This window comes from Cuculus canorus, chromosome 12 (assembly GCF_017976375.1).
Source record: "Cuculus canorus isolate bCucCan1 chromosome 12, bCucCan1.pri, whole genome shotgun sequence".
Taxonomy (NCBI): Eukaryota; Metazoa; Chordata; class Aves; order Cuculiformes; family Cuculidae; genus Cuculus; species Cuculus canorus.
Genome location: NC_071412.1, coordinates 16,570,203 through 16,590,664, shown reverse-complemented (window position 1 = coordinate 16,590,664; position 20,462 = coordinate 16,570,203). Strand labels below are relative to the sequence as shown.

At 48.6% G+C, this 20,462-nt stretch overlaps 1 protein-coding gene and 1 long non-coding RNA gene across 16 annotated transcripts in view; both read right to left on the bottom strand.

The window, feature by feature from the left end:
• The window catches only part of NEO1 (neogenin 1), a 175,134-nt gene extending 172,410 nt beyond the window's left edge, over window positions 1–2,724 (bottom strand). For 9 of the 10 annotated variants that reach the window (XM_054078014.1, XM_054078018.1, XM_054078019.1 and 6 more), the window contains exon 1: window positions 2,521–2,724. In XM_054078014.1, the coding sequence (XP_053933989.1) occupies window positions 2,521–2,626 (106 nt within the window). In that variant the 5' untranslated portion in view covers window positions 2,627–2,724. Of the gene's footprint in view, window positions 1–2,039; window positions 2,083–2,520 lie in introns of those variants that run through there. The other variant, XM_054078017.1, reaches the window with a different exon arrangement.
• A 706-nt stretch (window positions 2,725–3,430) lies between these two features.
• Window positions 3,431–20,462, bottom strand: part of LOC128853390 (uncharacterized) — a 38,370-nt gene continuing 21,338 nt past the window's right edge. Inside the window, exons 6-13 of one of the 6 annotated variants that reach the window (XR_008451909.1) lie at window positions 20,228–20,405; window positions 13,962–14,108; window positions 12,895–13,819; window positions 12,608–12,706; window positions 8,866–8,966; window positions 6,892–8,726; window positions 5,741–5,854; window positions 3,431–4,248 (exon numbers count right to left, since the gene is read on the bottom strand). This is a non-coding gene — a long non-coding RNA (uncharacterized LOC128853390). Of the gene's footprint in view, window positions 4,413–5,740; window positions 8,727–8,865; window positions 8,967–12,607; window positions 12,707–12,894; window positions 13,820–13,961; window positions 14,109–20,227; window positions 20,406–20,462 lie in introns of all 6 variants that reach the window. The other 5 variants (XR_008451911.1, XR_008451910.1, XR_008451908.1 and 2 more) reach the window with 5 other exon arrangements.

Here is a 20,462-nt window from a genome sequence, read left to right as displayed (position 1 = left end):
CCCAACATCCACAGATACATACAAAGAATACAGGCTCCCAGCTCCACAATTTCTGCTCCTTTACGCCATCTGCCCCAACACCAAAACGCCGGCTTCTCTTCCTTGCAGCAACACCCTGCTGTTTGGCTGCAGCAAGCAGCACTTCAGCCACGTCGAGGAGAGCTGTGAGTCCTGCAGCTGAGCCTCCCCCAGCCTCAGAAACCAGGTGCTCCTCCAGTCCCCAGCCCATCACCTCAGCCTGACACGGCTCTTCAGGGAATGCCAAAGGGACTGAGCCCCACACAGCGCACACGGCAGAGGACAGTGCCATCACGCTGGCATCTAAAGCACACAGGGGAGCGCTGTCACGCAGGACATAGAACACGCGCACTCAGCCCCCTCTCCCTCGAGCACAGAGGGACACAAATGCCCCTCTCCCACATCGTCGATTTAAAAGAAAACAATAACAACCAAGTGGAAAATAGCACGAATTCAGATGAAGTTCATCCACTATACATCAAGCATCCCATCTTCGGTGAGACAAAGAATGAAGAAAGCCTCTCCCTCCGGGGTTACTCTCCCCTCTGCGTAATTGGCACAGGCACCCCTCCAGGTTAGTGAGAGCCCAGCTTCTGGTCCTCACCAGGGATGAAACAGGAGAGCACCTGTCAACAGGGCATAAAGCACCTTCCACAAAGAGAAAGAGCAGACAGTACGGGTTCACTAGGACTACCAAGTACCATGCCATTACTTCTAAATTCCCACTCCGACGAACAGCCAGATGCAAGGAAGGTTTTATTTCACACTTTCACCACACCACTCCCCCTCTGCTGAATTAATTCATGCATTTGGGTTTATCAGACAAAACTTCACCTATAGGTTTGATTTCCTCAAACCACAAAAGATTGTTTAATGTAGCAAAGAGAGCCAAGCCAACTGTAACTACACACAGCGAGCTGTCAGGAGAGCTGGGAACACTGACAAAGAATCTCACATGGTGAGATTTTACACATCAAAAAAGAAACTTATCTATCACAGGTAACTCTGCACATCTGTGAACCCAAATACATTTTTTTATTATTTTTTTTTCCTCTGCTTCAGACCCACAATCTGCAAAGCTGGCACTGTAGGAGAGGATGAACAAACACATCCCTGTCAACAGGAGTCAGCAGCCGCGGTTGCACAGTGGCACCTAAGCCCGGACCACGGACATTTCTGTCTTCTGTGATTTGAAACACAACAATTACACCATTTAATGCCAGTTTCACCACTCTCACTTTTACAAGTAGCTAAAAAACAACCAATTAACCAGCAGTTTCTCCCACATCCCACTTGCACAGAGCTTTCTTTTAAAATATCAGGATTCAATCTACAGGGGAGCTTTTAAAACAAAATCCCAGCATCCAACACTCGCGACCAGATTTCCTTTCAAGCTTTCTGCAAGTTTGTCCCTGACAAGGAGAAAAAAGACCCTACTTTTCACAGCCAGCACGTCAGGAGGGGAGCAGCCACCAGCGCGGGGCCGGGAGCCGCTGCCAGCGCCCGCAGAGCCTCCGCGCCCGCACTGGGCTCCACCGGGACGAGGCGAGAGATTCCGTAGCCTCAGGGGAGCCGCGTTCGGTGCGGGATCGCTACCGGTAAGAGCAGGAGAAGGTGCGGGAGCCTCCGTGCGCGGGGTGCCCTCCTCCCTGCGGTGCCCGTGCGGGTCTGCCCGTGCCGAGATGCCCCCGGGATGTCCTCGGGATGCCCTCCTCTCCCCGCGATAACCGTAACAGGACGCCCCTGTCCCCGCGATTCCTGTGCCGGGGTGACCTCCCCATAGGATTCCCTTACCGGGATGCCCTCCTCCCCGCGATTCCCGTGCCAGGATAGTCCCCTTTCCCTGGGCTGCCTGTACCGGGATGCCCCCATGCCCGCGGGATGCCCCGCTCCTCGTGACTCCCGTGCCAGGATGCCCTCCTCTCCCCGAGATGCCGGTACGGGATGCTCTCCTCTCCCCGGGATGCCGGTACCGGGATGCCCCCCTTCACATGATCCCCGTGCTGGGATGCTCTCCCTACCGTGTCCATACGAGGATACTCTCCTCTTCACTGCCCGTACCGGGATACCCTCCTCTCCCCGCGATTCCCATACCGGAATGCCGTCCCTGCCGTGCCCATACTGGGATGCCCTCCTCCCAGCGATTCCCGTGCCAGAATGCCCTCCCCTCCCCGGGATGCCCATACCGGGATGGCCCCTCTCTGCGATTCCCACACCGGGATGCCCTCGCTACTGTGCCCATACCAGGATACCCCCCCCCGCCCACAGGAATCCCGTACCGGGACGATCGCCTCCCTGCCGTGCCCGTACCGGGATGCCCCCCCTCGCGGTTCCCATACCGGGACACCCCCTCGCTGCCGTGCCCGAACCGGGATGCCCCCGCGGCCCCCCGTGAGGCGGCGCGGGCAGCGGTCGCGGACGCCGGGCGGGGAGCAGTGTCCGCTGCCGGGCGGGGGAGCCCCGCGCCTCGCCCCCCACCCACCCCCCACCCTCCGCCGGTACCTGCGAGGCCGTGGGAGCCGCTGCGGGCGGCGGCGGGCGCGGGCTGCCCGAGGAGCAGCGCGATGCAGAGGGAGCCGAGCAGCCGGCGGGCTCTGCCCGGCGCCATCGCTGCCCGCCGAGCGCTGAGGCGGCCGGGAGGCTCCGCGCGGGCCGGTCCCACCGCGCGCTCCGCCTCGCGCGCGGCCACAGGGGCGCGCGCCGCCCCCGCCCGGCCCCGCCGCGCGCCTGCGCACGCGCGCTCCTCACACACCCCACACCCCCCCGCCTCGCGCCCGGCCCCGCCGCCGCCGACCCTCGAGCCAGGTGTGCGCGCGCCCGCCCCGCCCCGCGCCTGCGCGCGCCGGCACCGCCCCCCCGCGGGGACCTAGGACCGCGGCGGCCGCGGCGACAGCACCGGCGCCACTGCCCCGCACCGAGCCTGGAGCCGCGCCAGCCCCGCAGCCCGCACCGAGCCCTTTGTTCCGCACCGAGCCTGAGCCACACCGAACCGTGTGCCCCGCGCCGACCCCTGTGCCCCGCACCAGCACATTTGCCCCACGCTGCCCCGCAGCGAGCCCTGTGCCCTGCGCTGCCTACACCAAACCCTGTGCCCCGCACCGACCCTGAACTGCACCGACGCCTCTGCCCCGCACCGCCCCCCCGGTTGTCCCCAGGCACGGCGGGCTGGGAGCAGCCGGGACCGGGAATAGCGGGGGGGGGCGCGGTCTCCGGAGCGACTGGGGGAACCTCCTGCTGACCCCCCAAAGCCAGGAACGTGGGTGCGGGTGCATCGTTGTGGCTCCGTCCCTGGTGCCGCTGTGTAAGGTGCCCGTTTCTCAGCAAACCAAAACAAACAAATGTGAGGGAAGAGCCCAAACCTCCTCTGAGAAGGCAAATGAAATGTATTTTCATCCTCCTGGGGGTAATTGATTTCATACAGCATTTGCCATTCAAATCCCAGTGGCTGGAATTTTGCATCCTTACCAGCCGGTCCTCGTCTCACTGTTGGATTTGCATCCTTCCAAAGGACATAATCAGCACTATAAATATGCATCCCTTCCTCATCACACCAATTGTACCCTGGTATTTTTTTCCATCTTAGCTTGTTGCCCACTAAGTTGTGTTTTTACACTGTGCCTCTTTGCTCATTTTACCCTTGACTAATTGAGTTGTCTCTTTCAATCCATTAATGATGTAGTACCGGGGCTCCAGAAGCAGGAGCCGGGGAACACCCGTACCCCTGGGGCGCTGCAAGACGTGGAACGCAGGTACAGCCCCCAGAACGTGTGTTTACACCACCAAATGTTTCAAAATTGGTTTAAATTATTTGTTCCAGACAGAACCAGGCTTTTCCACTGCAGTGTGGCTCCTGCTAAGGCCCGAGGACTGAGTTCAGGGAAGTTTACTTTGATCACCTTCTGTGCATGTGGCGAGGGTGTCCCCCTCGATGTGGGCACCTCTGTATTCCCATGGAATCATCCCTGATCCATTGGGATTTGTGGATCTGTTTGTTTAGAGGCTTTTCAGCGAGGCAGATGCCGACACATGTTGCCATGCTCCGGATGCAGGAGTGCACAGAGATGTGCACGACTAACGAAACAGCGCTGTGGATCCAGAGAGCCAGCGAATCCAGGTGTCTCCGCTGTTTCTCATCGTGAAACTTGCTTCATTCTTTTATAACTGTGTTCGGTGTTTCTGCTGGGAAACAGGTGGTTTGTCCTCCACTAAAAATATCCCAGAGCAGTGTCACTGTGAGGAATAATTGCCACCTCAGAAAGATGTTTGGGTTTCCCCATATCACGCTTGCCGAGTTACGCTGATATCTGATATGCCAGAAGGATTACCAGCAATGCGCTGTGATTTATACTGGAAATGGCAGCACTGACTGAAAGGCGGGACGGGCAGTGTAACTCCTGTAAAGTTGGTCAGCAATTCCCATCATAAAATCCTACCTTCAGTCACTGTTAATAGCGCCAGATTAACCACTGCGTTGAAAGTTAAGTTTCTTAAGTTCATAGCCCAGGTAAATTATAAGCATTTCACAGAATCACAAAATGGTTTGGATTGGAAGGGACCTTAAAGCCCATCCAGCTACAACCCCCTGCCATGGGCAGGGACACCTCCCACTGGATCAGGTTGCTCCAAGCCCCATCCAACCTGGCCTTGAACACCTCCAGGGATGGGGCAGCCACCACTGCTCTGGGCAACCTGGGCCAGGGCCTCCCCACCCTCACAGGAAAACATTTCTTCCTAAAATCTCATCTCAATCTCCCCTCTTTCAGCTTAAAACACACACACACACACACACACACCCCCACACACACACCCACCCACCCACCCCCTACCCCTGCACTCCTATTTTTTCCTTTGTTCCTGCTGTTGGGAATCCTTGAGTCTGAAAAGGAGAATGGTGACTTTGTCAGAGGCATTCCCTCAAAACCTGCCATGAAAACCCTGCTGCAAATCCCGTCTGCACTGGTGAGGGCTTTACGAGCGCCTCGCAGTGCGGTTCTCCCGCGGTTCTGTGCTCAGCCAGCACATCACAGCCCAAAGCTGCCAGAGTGGGACTTGCAGTTCCAGTTCCTGTCTGCTCTGGACTGTGCCAAGTCTGCAGGTAGGAAGGGCAAGTGGGGAACCTGTGCTTCCAGTCCTCTCAGGAAACACTGAGCAGGAAGTTCCTTGAATACCAGCTGGTGGGGACGAGAACTGGATTGGGATGAGTGGCAGGAACAAAAGGTCTGGAGAAAGATGAGTTCTCTAGGACAGTGAAAGGGAACAGTGAATTGGAAGGGGAAAGTAGGTCTGCCAGGAGGGAGGGATAAAGCAAAGCTCATAACAAGAGTCAGGAAGCCAGCCTGCTGGGATGAGACTTGAAAATAGACTGGGAATGGGAGCAAATTGCCAGGAGAAGGGCATGCAGGAGAACTGGGGCTATCAGGACCACTACGTTATCCGGCTATAGGCTGAAGGAGGACTTGCTGGACTAAAGTGATCAGACAGGAGAGCTGGTGCAGGGCAAGGGAGGAGGCTGTGCAGTCCTGAGGCTGGGTGTGGGATGCAGTAAGGGCAACGGGAAGAAGGAATCCGCTAGAGACAGCGATGTAGAAATGGTAAGGATGGAGGCTGAGGAAGACAGGCAGAGCAGAAAGGTGAGGATTTAGGAACAGGAAGACAGACCACCTGGAAAAAAGTCCTGTCTCTACTGGCAGCAAGTATGTGAAGTGAGAACATGAGAACGTACCTTTTCCTGTGAGTGCTGGACTGCATGGACACTGTTCCGTTCCTCATACAGCATGAGTTTCCACCTTGTTGATGGCCTGCATCGATGTCAAGCCAGGGACGGTTTTTACACTATCTTTAAATGGAAGAGAAATGGACAAGTATTAGAGGAACAGCAGTTAGGCTGCAAAATGAAACATTCCCCAGTCCTGAAATACAAGAATAAAAGCTGTCAGTGCAAAAGGATAAGCCTGGCTTAGATGCCAACCAAGGCCAAGGAGCCAAGGTAAGGCCTCAACAACTTCCAGTGAAGTTAACTACAAATTCAGAGGTAGATGTTTCATGTACCTTGCGAGGAGCTGCAGGGAAAGGAAGTACGGAGCTGGGGCTGTGGTGGGTGACTTCAGCCTCCGAGCTCCTCTGGGATGCAAAGCATAGGGCATTAAACAGAGACTTCACTCATTGTGCAGTCTTCACTTCTGAGGTGCCCGATCTGACAGTTTGAGGTCTGATTTGCAAAAGTGAAGAGCCCTTGCAGACATAACTGCATTAAATGAGCATTTATTCAACTTTTAACTAAATTAGATGCTTTGCCATGTTCTGTTTTCTGGCAAAATCAGGGCGTGGGTATTTCTAATTGTATATCTTCAATTAAAAGATATTTCTTGCTGTTCTGTCTGTATGCCTAAGTTCCTCATCTGTAAAATGAGGATAATACCAGTTCTTGCACCAGTGTTGAGAAAATGAATTAGAGTTTGTGAAGCATTTGGATACCATAGTGATGAGCACCGTGGAGAAGCCCAGGAGGAAATGAATAAATCTGTCTGCAGAACAATATTTGAATAGTGAGCAGTAAATAAAGCACGGGCCACACAGTGAAGAGCGAGGAGAAAATAAAATTATTACTTAGTGAGCAGACTATTTTGTACAATGAGTGAGGCCGGGAACCTGTCAAAAGAACAGCGTGTGATCTAATTACAATTAAATAGTGTCTCATAATGCAAGTGCACAAAGGGGACAAATTACAGTTGCACGGGCCACCTTAATGCCAGCATTTCTAAACTTTGAACTTCTTGAATTAAAAAAAAAAACCCACCTTCAGGCTGCAAATGTGTAAATATACGTGTCTAAACAATTCCCTCACCCTTTAATAGTTGGAGACAATATACTTACCTCATCTACCTCAGCCGCTGCTACACGGTTGAGTGGAAAAAGTGTTTTTCTCCTCTTGGAGATATCTCAGCCTTACAGCAAAGATTTAATGCTGTCATTCACACCTTGACGCTGTACAGCTTTAAATTCAAAACGTACCTTCTTTGGGAGTCTGGGCATGATGACCGGAGACAGACAATGTTCTCCAGAGAGGGATCCAGAGGAAGACCTTCATTTCAGGGATTAAAATCTTGTCTTTTGCTTGGAGCGCTTCATATTTCAAACCAGCCTACTGTTTTTCAGTGCAGAAGCAAGGTTATGGAACGATGACGACAACTTCACTGAGCATTCGCGACTCCTCACTCCTGAGGCCGACTCTGAGCTTTTCTGACTCCTGCTGAGACTTGGAGCCGCTTCAGAGCTGCTGTAAATTGCACTGGGTTATCTGCTGCCCGCAAGAGGGGGGATGAAATTAGGATTCAACTCTTCGGGGGCACTCCGGTTGTGTCCATTTTTCTGATCATCATTTCTCTGTTGCTTAGCAGGATGTGAGGTGACACTGAACTGTTACACCGCTTTATTGTTATCTATAGAATTTCCCATTACCAGGCCATCCTCTGGCAGTTGGTTAAGGCAATTTTGGGATAAGAAGAGGCTGCAGCAGGAATAAAGACCTGGCTCATTAAGTTTAAGACTTACAGCTGTGAGATACTCACCTTCAGTTTAATCGCTGTGCTGCCTCCCGTATGCGTGAGCTATCAGCTACATCCACAGACACCTTCTGGCAACGATGACCTGTTTGATTATTTCTGCACAGGTCTCTGTGCTGATTCCAGCACCATAGTGCCCAGCAAGGGATGCTGCCTTTCGTCATTCAGTCAGGACTAGATTTTTTTTTTCCCCCAGTTTTCCGTATTTATTGGTCACCAATGTAGTTTTGCAAACTGCTCTGAGGTGAAAAGTAATCTTCCTGACTTTGCAGAGCAAATTCTAGGTTAGTGGGCCATGTGCCAGAAACCCTCTAACCCCTGCACATATCGATGTCATTCCTGATGTCAACAGCTAAACAATCCCACCTCCTCGCTGGAGTCAGGGAGGGTCATGAATGGAGACAGATAACCTTCCAATAACTAAGGGTAGTTCCCTGGGAAGTTTGAGAGGAAGATGGAGTTCCTTCACTTGAGTCAGTGCTTAACAGAGCCCGAAACACTCGCTGAGCTGTTGGTGTGAAATGCTTTTAAAGGCTTCAGTTGCTGAGTGGAGGGAGCTGTTGAGGTCTAATCCAATGTTTGTTTATTTAGGGATTTCAGATGTAGATAGAGGGAACCTAGAGTCCAAAATGCAGGGTTTACCAAATCCAATCCACACTTTAAAGGAAAAGAATAATTTATTTGTTATTGGAATGTGCATAATGTGGGATGTGGCTGGCTGTGCATTCCAAAGGAGAGAAATCTGGGTAACCCCCAAGGGGGAAAGCCTGATGTTACTGCAGTCAACAGGATTTTTTGCCATTCAGTTAACCAGAGTGAGATTTCATCTCCGGAAGCCTGTCATGGGCTGACACTGTGCCACAGGCATTCACAGTGCTATCAGTGACACTTAATTTGGTAATTGTCTCTGTTTTGGTGGTTGTCATATAGCCCTTGCGCTCAGGCGAGATCAGTGCTGGAGACACACTGATAATTGAGTCTCAATTCTTCCTCCCTCACTGGCAATGCCCTCATTTTTCCAGCTTCCCATTTCTCACTACGGTACTGTAACTCACCTTTGGACTGAGAGACTTCCTGCACATCCAGCAAGAGAAGAGCCTTATGGTCCATGCCCTCTCGTGTGAACAGGATCAGCCTCCTCTGCACCTTAAAATCCACAGAAGCCAGCTGAGAATTCCAGGTGGTGTTTATCCCAAAGCATTTCCAACAATCCCACAAGAATGTTAATTACTGACACCAACAATATTGTTCTCATTCATAGAACCAGAGTGCCTAAAGGTCTTACCTGAGGTTGGGCCCTGTTGTATTAACACCGTAAGATCACACAATAAAAGCACGGCCTTTCCCCAGAGAGGCTGTAGTCCAGAAGGTCAACCTGGCAGGGAGCTAGAAGGAAAGCAGAGCCACAGAGAGGCGGTGTGAGTCACTAAAGGTAAAGCAGCAAGTCCACGTTTCACATCTCCTGAGTCCTGGCACTTCGTTGCTGTGTAAACACATCTTCTCCTGGTATCTGTGCCAGCAAAAGCAGGGAAGTGAGACCGTGGCAGTCTGAGAGCAATTCAAAATGGAGAGGAAAAGAGTAGAGAGGAGAAAGGCTAAAACCAAAGAAGAGAATTGATACTTAGCACATAGAGACAGTCATTTGCCTCTGGCCTTGGGAAATCAAAGAAACAATCTTAGACCAGCAACAGAAGATGCCTGGAAAATACACCTTCCATTGCTCCTAGTGATCTCAGCACACTTTACAGACGCTCATTAAGCCTCACCCTTGCTCAGTGTGGTGTGTTGCCAACAGCAGCACAGCCCACTCACAGGTTTTTTGTTATGCGATAGGCACAGCTAATGTGTTGGGTTGTACGGCTGGAATCCTTCATTCCCCTCATCCTTGGCACATGCCAGTTGCTTCCCATTTCCCTGCACACACCCAGACCCGTACACCCTTGGCTCACATGACAGAAGAGGCCAAGGCACACTGCCCGGTGGCTACGCAGCACTATCCACATCTCTCTACAGCACTGGGACCCATCCGCTGGCTGGGGGGGCTGATCAGCTGTGTTTGTGGAGTCCTGGAAGTGGAAAGCAAAAGCCACCTGCATGAGACCCAAATGGATCAGCCGGAGCTAGATGAGCAAGTCTCATGCATAGAACTTGAGAAGAGATAGATTGGACTGTTGCATCAACACCTGCAACCCCACAATGTCCTTTGCAGTTGGTGGTCTGTCTTGGCTGGCTTGTGTCTTCAGGCTACTTTAGGTGTTTAAAACCAAATATACATACATAATGATTCCAGCAGCCTGTTTGAAAACAGTGGCTAAAGCATCCCTCTGCTTTAAACAGCAGAAACTTGAGGCGTAGGGTAGTTTTGTGATAGAATGGTAAATATGAACAAAATTACCCTAGTCCATCCATGTAGTAGTTCAAAACCATTGGCACCCCTAGTTATTATGATGTAGTGAGGACAGTGACAATGATCTGCAGAAACTGGAAAGAATACTGACATTGGACAGTAGGGGAGGACAGGAGTGGAGTCCTGCTTGCTGTAAAGAGCAATCATACACTTCTCGGGCAGCCCCTTAAAGTTAGAGGCTTGGATCTGCTTCCTCGTGCTGGAATGCTCTGCAAACCCTCATCACCCTTTCAAATGCTGTGAAGGGATTTCCAATAAATATAATGGATTTTTCGTGGAAGAAAGATTGAACGTCTTCATTTTTACTAGTTCATCCGAAAAAGGGACAGGCTAAAACAGTTGCAAAATTAAACTTTTCAGAACAGATCTTCAGGTTCACCTGTCAGATACTTTGAAGATCTCACTGTGCAGTTTTACATGTACATTTAGCCATGCATAAAAGTGCAGAGACCTAATTTTACTCTATCCAGTAAGTTAAATAACTTGATTCCATGAAGGAAGAGATCGAAGACCTCATTCAGACATGGTTTCCACTCCCCAAGTGCACAAGGGGCCACTGAAGGCTGCCTGGAGCCCTGGAGGACTTGTCTTTTGCCAGCAATCTCCTGCCACATCATCTGTGCACCACGACCATGGGTGTCTCTCAAAGCACCTTCCTGTCGAGCAAGGAGGGGAATGTGGACAGCACCAGGACACACTGCAAAAGTCCAGGCAAGCCCTTGGTGATGTAGATCTCAGAGGAGAGCATGGAGGTCTCTTTCCAGAGAGCAACAACAGTGATACAGCCCTGATTTGCTAAGGAGAGACACAAGCGTCTGTTCCCAGCAGTTTCTAGCTGGAACGCAGAGCTACGCCTTGAATAGTTCTGCATAAATTTTCGTTCTAAATCATTTCTAGCCTCTTGCAAATTTGAAGCATCTCCAAAACCAGGGCAAATTTGCCAGCATTTCTTCCTAGCTTTCAGCAGTCCAACTTCCTACCCCCATTAGCGCTGTCTGAACCTTTCTCAGATGCAGGACTGAGCAATTTGGAGACACAAGGACAGTTTAAATAGAGAAGAATACATTTTGTGCTGAGGAATGGTGCTATGCTGACAGCTCCAGCAGATAAAACGTGGGTAGCCTTCAAATAGGTAGAGTGCTTTACTCACTAAAGCTGTCAATCTGGCACTTTTCACACACATTAATTTTACTTTCTTTCTTTGTTTAAACATTCCTTCAGGGCAACAGTTCTGGAAAAACACCACCATTCTGCCACCCTCTATGCTCCTCCCAGGGGACTGGTGATCAAAGCCAGGAGAGCAAAACATGCAATTCTGATGGGATATAAACTGTGGGTGCTCATGCCATGAACCCTTGTCTCCTCCTGACAGGTACGCTGCATGTCAAACACATCAGGATCTATACGTCTGCTGTCACAATATGGTTTTACCACATATTTTTATATCCTTAGTATCTGAATGGCAGTTTTAGAAATCAAATTATAGTCTGAGTGCTACAGGCTGCAGCCCCCTGACTGAGCCACTAAATCAGACTAATTGAAACAACAAATATGCCTGAATCACAGTTCCTTACAAAAATGTTGCCTTACAACACACCACTTTTGCTTCTAACACAACTTGACTGGTCTTATTGACTGGTTGGTATTTCTGCTACTGCATTTGAAGTTTATTGATTCTAAGAAATATGAAATGAGTTTCAAAGAGGTCAGAATGTGACGTTGTGTCCAAGTGAGACACAAAGACATTTGGAGATACTAAACAGAACAGACGGAACTGCAGGAAACCTTGTTCATATCAATAGAGATCAGTGGGGTTTGAACATCACTGCCCATTGACTGGCCTGGCCCAAAAAGAGGCGAAAGTCCTAATCCGCCTTCTAGTGCCTCGGTAATGCCATATCCTAAGTGTTGCTGAGGCTGTGGCTCATCTGCTTTCTGCTCCACTAGTACGTGTTTGGGGAGATGCTCTTTGGAAGGCCAATGGTTGAAATGGCTCATCCTCCTTCACTGCAGTGGGAGGTATGTGCTCTACAGAAATCTGAAAATATTCATGTAATACATGCAGCGGGCATTTTGTGTAACTGCAAGATGCCTTCACATTCCCAAAGGAATTCAGTTAGAAAGGATCACTACCAAACATTGGAGAGAATTTAGATGTTTGGAACAAATTTACATTGCTAGAAATGGGGAATTGGTAGAGAAAGAGGGTAAGGCTATCAGAAGTACCTTTCACTTCTGAAAGTACAGAAGTGTGTGTATTCAACCAGAAATCCATTTCTCAAACAGACTCTCATATCATGTTCAAAAACCTACAGAGAAGGCTAAGAAGAAATCGAGGTTTATGTCTATATCATCTGGAATGAACATTTACATTCTATGAAGGAAAGAAATGGCATTTTTCAGATGCGAGCCCTCTGAGGCAGGTAACAAAAAAGATATATTTGACAAGGGAAGAAAAGCTTTCTCACAAATCTAATGTTTTCCTAGCCCCAAATGGCTGCAATCTGCCTCTATAACCCTCTTTCAGGCTGATGCTTGCTCCACAGTCTGATAGTTTTTTTCTAAACCATCCTCTCCAATGGGAGTCCGTCTTTTTCCTTCTGACCTCTAGCCCACTCACCAGATATCAGGTAGCACTCATCTGGTCCTGCTGGGGTTGTCATCGCAGTACCTATGGTGAGACATTACTTCTCACGCTGCCAGGTCACTCTAGGAAGTACTGCTTTTGGAGAAGGCAGCATAGGGGAATGACAAGAAATAGTATTACTATCATGCTTTTGATGTTTACTGCTACTAATGCTGTTAATGTGTGTTTTTACTAAAGAGCAGAAGTCACATATTATGCTTAGCTTAAAAAGAAAGCTATAAAGAGGTACTAGTGAAAGACACCAGGAAGAAAAACCTCACCTGACCCTCCTATGCTCTTATTCTCTCTCCCTTTTTAAGTATTAAGTGCCAATTTCTGGCAAATGTCATAGTCCTTGGGTACGGTGCTTCCAGAAGTCTCCCAAAGAAGTATATGCTGAGCACAGGCTCCTGCTGCCGGAAGGGAGCGGTGAGAACTCTGACACTGAGTGAGGCAAATACCTCACAGTGAGCAATTGCCAAACCAGAAGAATTAAGAAGTCAGTCTTGTAGTCGGCTACGGTCAGTTCTGACACATGAAAGGTTTTACTTGTTTTCAGTTGAAGGAGATGAACGGCGTTAGAAGTGACAAATGTAAAAAATCTTGCACTCCACCTAAAAATGACAGATGTGATGTATGTACAGAAGGACTGAACACAGAAAGTTCTGCGACTCTTTCACCTGAATAGCTTATTTGCAGTGTTGAAAGACTAACTGAACTCAGGTGACAGGTCAGATCTTGACTGGGTTTTGGAACAAACCACTCAAAAGTAGATTTTTTATTCTCAATTAACATGAGTCCAGCACGGAATGTGCTGGGCCACAGCAGCTCGCTTGGAGACCACTTTCAATCTGAGAGTCTGAAGTCAGTGAACTGATCAGTTAGAACACCACTGGGAAGTCACCGTGTCTATACTGAAGTTGACTGAGAGAAGAGAGATACAATAATCCAAAAGTCTACAACAGAAGGGAGTAGGGCAGAGATCTGTAGTAGTCAGAAGCAGTCTGCAAAACACCCGCACCATGGAACAGAACAGTAGGGCGAGCAACAGAAACCAGTCCCTGCCTTCAGGAAAAGGGGCTACAAGCAATGATACCAAGAATGTGTGTCAACGCAGCGATCAGTGGGTGACATCTGCACTCAGAGTACTTCCTGGGCCAGGGGTGGGTGGGGTGACTCTGTAGCAGAGGGTGAGCAAATCACAGCCTGAAAGGTAAATGGATGTTAATTAGTATAAATTGTGCACCAGCTTATGCAGTGCTACGAACTTAATTACCCCCCCAAAAAAAGCTACAAATGTATCCTTGAAATTGAGCAGGGAGTGAAACTGCTCCAAGGCAGCACTTACGGCGGGGATCTTCTGTCTGTCCAAAGGAATCCATTGTTAAATGTATGGGGGAACAGCACGCAGCAAAAGAGACGGTCTGACAAATCAGCAGCGTACATGGTTGTGTTGAGGAGCCTTGTTCCCATTGGAACAGCTTGAGCAGGGTACCTGAAGAAGAGAGTGAGGATATTAAAACAAGCAGAGAGGCCTGCACAGGGTGCTGAGTAAACCTGAATGCAGCCCACCCATCCTAACGCTCATCTCCTAGGTGGAATTCTTATGTGGAGTGTAGCAGAGAGCAGAGGAAGGGGTGAAAAGGCTTACAGCTCTGTGAAAGGTAAGAGGAACTGCAGAACTGACAGCAAGCAGACACTCATGGGTCACGAGAGAAAGGGGAAAAAATGCAACCCTCTGTGATTACAGTTCAGCACAAATAAACATGTAGGAAAAGTACATATTCCGTTTCCTGCAAGGAGTAAAATTGGGGGGGAAATGGCCTATGCCAAATATTTTTCTCTGCTGGAGGCATCAGCAGGGTTCTGACAGGCACGTTAGGAAAACAGATCATACCTTTGTGCATATTCAACAGCCCCTATGGGAGACATAATTTTCTCAGGCTGCTGTTTGGGTTGCGTTTGGCACTTGAACTGTTTCAGGGGCTTTGATAGCCTAGGATCTGTGGAGATCATGTTTTGTTCTGTGGGAAGAGAGTGGAAGCACATGACCAAAAGCTCTGATCAGCTTTTGAAAGACCAAGACCAGCAGAGCTCAACCAACAATACGCCTTTGTAATGGAAATGTCATACCTAGGCATGAAATTAGAAAACCAATGTGTACAAGGAGATTACAGTAAGATTGAAGTCATCCCCAGTATTCCTGCCCCAGCAGAAAAGGATGCAAAGTTAAGATTCCTTTGAGTAGTGAACTGTCTACCCAATTTAGCTGCCCAAGCAATCAATGACAGATCTTTATGTGCAAGAGCGTTCAGTAGGCTTAACATACAGATCTTCACAGGGAAACTGAAAGGAGCTAATTAATTGCCCCCAGATAGACAGAATTAAGTACAAAACTGGAAATAGATCTTTACAGACTGGTGCTGACTGAGCTGAATTCTCTCCTTGCACTCTTTCAAACACTTATGACCCTAGTGAGGCATAAAGATTAATGCTTATACAAAAAGCCCTTTACTTTCTGTAAAACACTGGGAGGCTGCCTACTCAAAGGTTCCGTCTGGTTTCAATTACAGATAGTATTGGTCTTTACTTGCAGTCTGAGCTGGGTGTAGTTTTGCTCTGGACAATTCAAGCTGCTCACCCCTGTGCCATTCCAGAGAAGCCTGAAGCATGCCCTCCTCTCCTTACCTCTGCCATTGCTAAGAAGTAAATTGTTATTAAGTCAGGGGCTGTTTACACTCCAAATTGACCAGCTCTGCTCATGTCAGTGGGGTTGCCCTTTTTGCAATCCAGTTTGAAACCCTCTGTTGCCCTGAACTCCAAAGAGGTAATGACTGTTATTCTCAGTTAACACACAAATCACTAGACAGGCAGATGCTGAAAAGTCATGCAAATTGTCTTTGTTCCCGGGAGGCTGCAGCATAAGTGGCCTCGTAGGAGCTTATGGAGGAGTTTTAAGGCTATCCTTGAGCATGGAATGTTTCCTGGGGCATGGCAAATGCCAAGGGAATTTGTTTCTTTAACTGCTTGGATAAATTCCACTGCTGTGGTGTGCAAAGGGGACACTAAAGGGTAGAGCCTATGCTGTGAAGGCAAGCACTTCAGTGGGCTGAAATCACTGAACAGCCCGACAGAGTCAAGCTGCACAGGTCGGCTCACTGTGTAAGTATCGAGACTCTGCAGATGTGTAGCCTGACACAACACCCAGAGGGGCAGCGTCTTCCTGTTTGACTCCACTTGCAATCTTAATTGGGCTTCTGTAATCACAGAATCATGATACAACGATAGGAAAAAGCCATCTCCCTTTGGAGAAATATTGCTGTAGTGCAGAAGTGGATAATGCAGATTTCCCACCAAGGCCAATCTAATAGTAGGAAGTGTGTCGCAGCCCTCACTATGCACCCGGAGAAGCTCACGGACAGATACTGGGCATCATTTGGCCTTTTCTAGAAAAGGTAAAAGGACAAGAAGAAGACATGGATTCACTCCGAGGACGGGACTCCTCATGATGCACTCATTTACAGGGTATCTACCAGCACAGACAGGCAGGCCAGTGGAAGCAGCCACTGCCCTCCTCCACCAGACCAATTCATTTTGCCCCAAGTGTTTTAGGGAGAAATCCCAGCCAGTCTTCCCAGCAGGTTAGAAGAAAGGTCTGTCTGGCTGACATAGCCCAAGTGCCTTTGAGAAGGCACAGGAAGAAGTTAAACACTGAAAATGAAGAGTCTGCAGTACACAGGCAGCTCCTGCAGCTGAGAAAGCTGAGAGCAGGTTTTTCAGGATCAGGACTTTGGGCTAAGGTGACTAAATTCTGGGTAAGTTTCACTTCAGATGTCTGCTTGCATCTGGCCTTAAATCTCCCTTTATTTCTGCAAAAACAGCAAGACTTCCACAGTGTTTCATAGTGTCACTGTTAAACTCTGTAATCCCTCTTTGAGACCTCGGCATGGAAGGTCTCACACAAATATAGCTTCTATTTTATACCTATAACTAAGGCGAAAGAGGACGTGAAATAACAGAACCAGCCTGAAGGCACTGAGAGGATTTCCAGAGATGTAATATGTTGAGAAAGGTAAATCTTGGGCTGGAGGGCTGCAGCTGATCTCGGGCCCCTCACCTCAGTGGGCACAGCAGCCTCAGCGCTGCACAGCTACGTCATTCCTCAAGCAAGGTCTCTGGGCTCCAGTTTCTCTGTAAAAGCTAAAGATCATTAAAATCATCTAGAGGACAACCATGAGATCCAGCCAACATTCCTCCCTTCAATAAATAAAACAGTTCCTAGCACTGGCAGCTCTGTGAATTATTGCAGAGCACATAGTAGTCCATGTATTTGCCTACGCAATCACTGTGCTCCCCAGATCTAACTCATTACTGTGCTTAGTGAAGCGCTTTGAACTGCCTCAAGCATGAAAAGCACCATATAAGAACAATTTTTATTCTCATAAAAAGGTATTAAGGCAAGTTAGAGGCACTATTGACACACGTGGTATGTTATAATTGGCAAATGTTCACAAAGGCAAAATCCAGCTTTGTGCACCAGGCTGGAGGGCACCTGTGTGTGCATAGAGTCTGTCTGAGAGCATCTTCTCCTCTGCCCTACAGTACTCTCAGCTCCCCCAGACAAGCTGGCGTTTGAGAGCCGCCACTTCCTAAACTTCCCCTTTTGCTTAGGGGGAGAAAGTAGGACTCTGCTTGACCTGATTCCAAAGGGAGACACAAACCCCACTGGCTAATCTCTGGTGTTATCCAGCTGCACCTCAGTGTTCCCTGACCCATCGTTCCCCCACAATCATTTTGGTCACTGTCTCAACACAGCCCAGCACCCGAAGGATCACAGCTGTGGTGCTTCCCCTTCCCTGGAGCATGCGGCACCCTTCACCAGCCACCAGCTGGGATCTGCAGCACCCTCTGGTTTTCACCCAGCTTGCCCTCCCTACCAGGACTACGCTTTTCCCATTCCATTTACTGTCTTCCTAAAAGCTATAAGGGCACCACCATTATGCCAATCTGTTTGGTCCGGACTTTCAGAGTTTGGTCTGGACTCTCAGAAGGACACTGTGGCTGCCCAGTCCCTGCAGGTGTTCAAGGCCAGGCTGGATAGGGCTTTGAGCACCCTGATCCAGTGGGAGGTGTCCCTGCCCATGGCAGGAGGCTGGAACTGGGTGATCTTTAAGATCCCTTCCAACTCAAACCATTCTGTGATTCTGTGATTCCATCTAGGTGTAAAACTGAGCTGAAATCCTTACTAGGAAGAGGTACAACTCAAATAGCTTCTAAGTACCCAGAAGTCCTGGAAAAGAAATAATATTTGGAAATGTCAAGTCATTCATCTACACAGAAGTCCTCCTATCAGCTCTGTCCTTACAGAAGCTCGACAGAGAAGCTACGAATGTTCTTGGGGCTGGAGGGTATTGGGCAGAACATTTTTTTGCAGTCCCACACAAAAATGTTGAGTTGTCTCAAGCCAACATCATGTCCCAGGGGGGCACCACCGTCAGCACTTTCACTGCTCTTACTACCAGCAACCAAGATAAATACATTAAATATTAATGGGGATATTGAGAAATAACAAAAGCTAATACAGAAACCACAATGGTATGTGCTTGCAGGCACATATGCTTGCATGTGTGTGCAGTCCGATGGACTCGTGATCATCCAAGAGCCCGTTTCACAAGCCATGTTCAGTTCCTGAAACTTTCCACTGTCTGGAATTCCTTCTGTACAGAGGAAGCCTTGTGGCCCATTTTAAAGCTAGAAAGCACAGTACTTTTCAGGAGCTCATTCTGGATTATAAGAGTTTTGGAAAGTTGCAAAGATTGTGTGATCATTCTGGGAAAGAAAACTGTGTCCCCTCATCACACACTCTGTGCCCACAAACCTGCCTTCCAGACTCATCCTGCAACCTTGACCCTTAAAGACAAGAGCAGGTGGTGGAAGGAGAGACTATAAACCTCCGAAAACCTGGTGTGCTCAAGGCTTCCTTTACAATGGGATTGAGGAAGGGGGAAAGCACATGCATTGGCACCTTCTCCGAAGGCTGCACACCAAGAAGCCAAATCACTCCTGATTCCAGCACTTCCCATAGGCTCCAAGAGGAATTCAGTTGAGCTGGAGTCTTGGGACTTAACTCACAATGAACCCAGACATAAATGATCTGCACATAGAAGTGTCCACCAGAACCTGCAAGAACCTGGCTATGAGATGCAACACGGGGCCCACTGTGGCAGCCGTATTGAATGAATGTTGCCAGAGAAAGGGTCTGGTGCGTGCAGTGTCTCTGTGGTCAAGCATCCACAAGGAAACACCGCTTGAGAGTTTGCACCTCAAGTGTGCACTAAAAGGGTTTTTATATTTCTCAGTCTGGATAAATTTTATTGGCTGCCCTCCAATCTGCCCACAAAGTGCTGCTGGGAAAGGAGGGAACTCTTATTTGCATGCACAAAGACTTGGAGTTTTCCTCCTCTGTGCAGTGATAAACTCTTCAATGGAAGTTAAATCCAACAAGTCCCTTGCTGTGTGTCCGGTGGCCTGATCACCACTGCTTTAGCTGAGCATGAATCCTGTGGACTGAGCTCCATGTCAGCAAGCAGGAAGAGACCTCGCCTGGTGATGTGCTCATAGAGCTTAATTTTTAGATCTTTCCTGCTGGGAAAAATTGAGAACTAAAGATGTTCCACCAAAGCTACTCATTCTATTACCGGAGCGCTTTGAAAACATGATATGGATCAGTCTAACACCCAAGCTTCTCCCGGAACACAATCTGAGTGTGCAGACACTGCATTTTTGAGAAGTGTCAAGAGCCAGACAGATTAGCTTTGTGGTTTTTGTTAGTTGGTTCTGACTTGCTTTGGATTACTTGCCTGCTCACTATTAACATCCCATGGTGCAGTTGTGTTTGACATCCCTGTGACAAACCCTGATTTATATGGCCCCACACAATTCCTCTGCCCTTGTGAGGCCTTGAGAACAGCATAGCAGACATATTAAAATGGAACCCATTTAAATCAGACACTACCAAAGGAGCAGACACCTTCAAAGAGTGTTATCTTTGTGAATCAAACTTCACCCTTCATGAATAATCAGGTTTTTTTTTAATGAAATGTAGCTTTTGAGGGTTGGCAGAAGTGGACAAATACTTACTCCAGTAAGTAGACCTAAAAAAAAACGTGAAAGCATGACTGAGATGCACAAAGCTACAGAATAAAAGAGAGAAAAGATGCAGAGAAAAATCGAATGTGCTACATTCATCACTCAGTCATTCCATTCCAAGTATTTGAGCAGCTGTCCAGTGAAAGGAATTCAAGCTCCCTATTTTCCAGCATGCCTCTGAACATCCCTGATGCTTTTCCACAGTGCAGTGAGCAGATGAGCTCTACTCCTTTCCATAGCTATTGCCCGTAGAAAATCTGCAAACCACCATCACTGATGCTCACTAATTTAGGATCCATGTATAATACACTCTGCCTCCAAAGCACGGCCACTACTTAACGCACTGCTTGCTTTAGGAATGTGGTTTTTCTCTGGTACGATGTGAACACTGTGATTATGTGCTGCATGTGCCAACCCGGCAGGGCTGGGAAAGAGAAGGGAGGCTTCAGCTCAGAATGATAGTACCTATTTTTGGCTCCCAAAGCCAAGCTGTGCTGCTCCCACTCTGTTCTGATGATCCAACACTTATCATTCGAGATGTCACCAATCCCAGGCAGTCATGACAGTTTGGGGTGCTGGGCCTCAGCGTCTTGGGGGAGGGAAGATAAGCAGCAATTTTTCTAAAGTCTGTGGCAGGAACAAACTGTATCACAGTAACGGTTATGTTATTATTATGATTTAGATGAGGTTGTTTTTCAGC